Below are 2,010 nucleotides of genomic sequence, written 5' to 3'. Positions count from 1 at the left end.
TTGTTAATCAACGACACAAATTCCTTTATATGAACGATTTCACCATATTTTTAAATTGAATGTACAAATTGCATTATTGAACCTATTGTAGTTCTCATTTTTTTCTGTGTAGGTGTTTTGCTGGTCCATGCAAGAAAGGAGATACCAATAAAGAGAATGCAAATAAAAATCTGACATCTTAATACCGTCAGATCTGGCCGGCTGTTCGCGCGAGAAAACCATTAACTCGTTCAACCATGAAAGAACACCTTGTAAATAAGGATTTATTCATCTAAACGCCCCATTAACTCGGCCACAGCGACGGCGTTAATTATGAATAACTTAGCAGAAGACTGCTGCCGGATTTCATTAACCACATCGCCTTTTGGGTCATCATTCCCAACTGAATGAAATATAAAAACTAGAAGAAGCAAAATGGCAGCGAAATACATTGGGTTATTTAACAATTTTTACAAACATGCTGTCAATAATTGCATTGCAAGAGCTGCTATTGGAACTCCACAAGCTCTGCCCATACTGAATATTGTGCGGCACACAAGCTTCTTCAACAAATTGCCTGCAGAACATTTGTGGAAAGGTGTAACGGCGGTCAGTAATGCTGGTAAGAAGCGCGGCAGAGGCAAGGGCACTGGAAAAAAGGTTGCCAAAGATCTGAATAGGGGTCAGACTATTGGTTTTGGCAAGAAGAATGTAGTGTGGCCCGGCCTAAACTCTCCCATAATAAGGGGTAAGGAAATAGTTACCCAACAAACCCTTCCCGAGGATCCTGAAAGAGAAAAGAATATTCTCAAGCTGAGAGATTCTTTTGGAGGATTCCGTATGATCAAAGTAAACCCCATAGATCGTGGTTGGTCAGGATCAAAATTGCCCGGACGCAGCATTGGTCCTCCCGATGCCGAAGGAGAGGATACCTTTGAGGGATTCGATACTCGCGTCTTGGAAAATAAAATCGTTTTCATTATGAAGGGTAATATGGGAAGAACGAGAAGATTTTCGGTTATGAGTGTAACAGGAAATGGAAATGGTCTTGCTGGATTTGCCACAGCCAAAGCACCCGAAGCCCGCACAGCCTTGAGGAAATCCAAAAACAGAGCAGGACAAAAACTTATGAAATTCGAATTGTGTGACAACCGAACAGTATTCCATGACTTCTACTGCGCTTTTGGAAAGACGAAGATATTTGTTTCCAAGAAACCCGAAGGTTATGGTCTAGTATGTCATCGTGGCATTCAGACCATATGCAAAGTCTTGGGTATTCGTGATTTGCATGCCAAGGTTGTGGGTTCCACCAACATTCAGCATATCGTAAAGGCCTTCTTCATTGGTCTGCTCCAGCAAAGGACACACGATCAAATTGCCGAGGAAAAGAAACTGCATTTAGTGGAATTTTCCAATGAACAAGATGGTTTGCCCAAGGTGCGAGCTTTTGCAAAGGAATGCCGCAAACCAGAGGAGATAGCCAAAGATGAAGTCATGGACTTTACGCAATACGTGTTGGGCGATAAGATTGTATTGAAAAAGAAGAAACTAGCACCATTCTACACCAACACCATAGGCCACAATTTGTACCTCAAAAAGCGGGAGCCATTGAGAAATCATCAACAGGTAAAAATTGATATGTTGGTAAATGACAACAAGATTGGAAGTTTTTTAACCAATAAAGAGGCGAACTAGAATTATAATATTGTTACCCATATTCTTCCTGCTTTTTGTTAGACTAAGATTGTTTCAAAGTCGATTTACAACAACGATTTACCAAAAATATGTGAAACTAAATAAAAATCAGTACACAATATATATATGAGTATTTTGTCTAGCGCTTTTCAGAAAATTTCAATAAAATTTTGTCTTTAGAGGACATTTCATTGAAAGTATATCTTTAGAGAAAATTTCATTGAAATTTTGTCTTTAGAGAAAATTTTATTGAAATTTTGTCTTTAGAAAAAATTTCATTGAAATTTTTTCTTTATATATATATATATATATATGAGTATTTTGTCTAGCGCTTTT

The 2,010-nt window shown here is 38.3% G+C and overlaps 1 protein-coding gene across 1 annotated transcript; it reads left to right on the top strand.

The window, feature by feature from the left end:
• Positions 1-367: 367 nt before the first annotated feature.
• On the top strand, positions 368-1,797 carry LOC106090821 (small ribosomal subunit protein uS5m). Its single transcript, XM_013257140.2, has one exon. It carries the CDS (start codon positions 415-417, stop codon positions 1,672-1,674), a length of 1,260 nt encoding a protein of 419 aa, XP_013112594.1. The 5' UTR covers positions 368-414; the 3' UTR covers positions 1,675-1,797.
• The last annotated feature ends 213 nt before the right edge of the window (positions 1,798-2,010 follow it).

This window comes from Stomoxys calcitrans, chromosome 1, assembly GCF_963082655.1.
Source record: "Stomoxys calcitrans chromosome 1, idStoCalc2.1, whole genome shotgun sequence".
Lineage (NCBI taxonomy): Eukaryota > Metazoa > Arthropoda > Insecta > Diptera > Muscidae > Stomoxys > Stomoxys calcitrans.
This window is presented reverse-complemented; position numbering and strand designations above follow the sequence as displayed.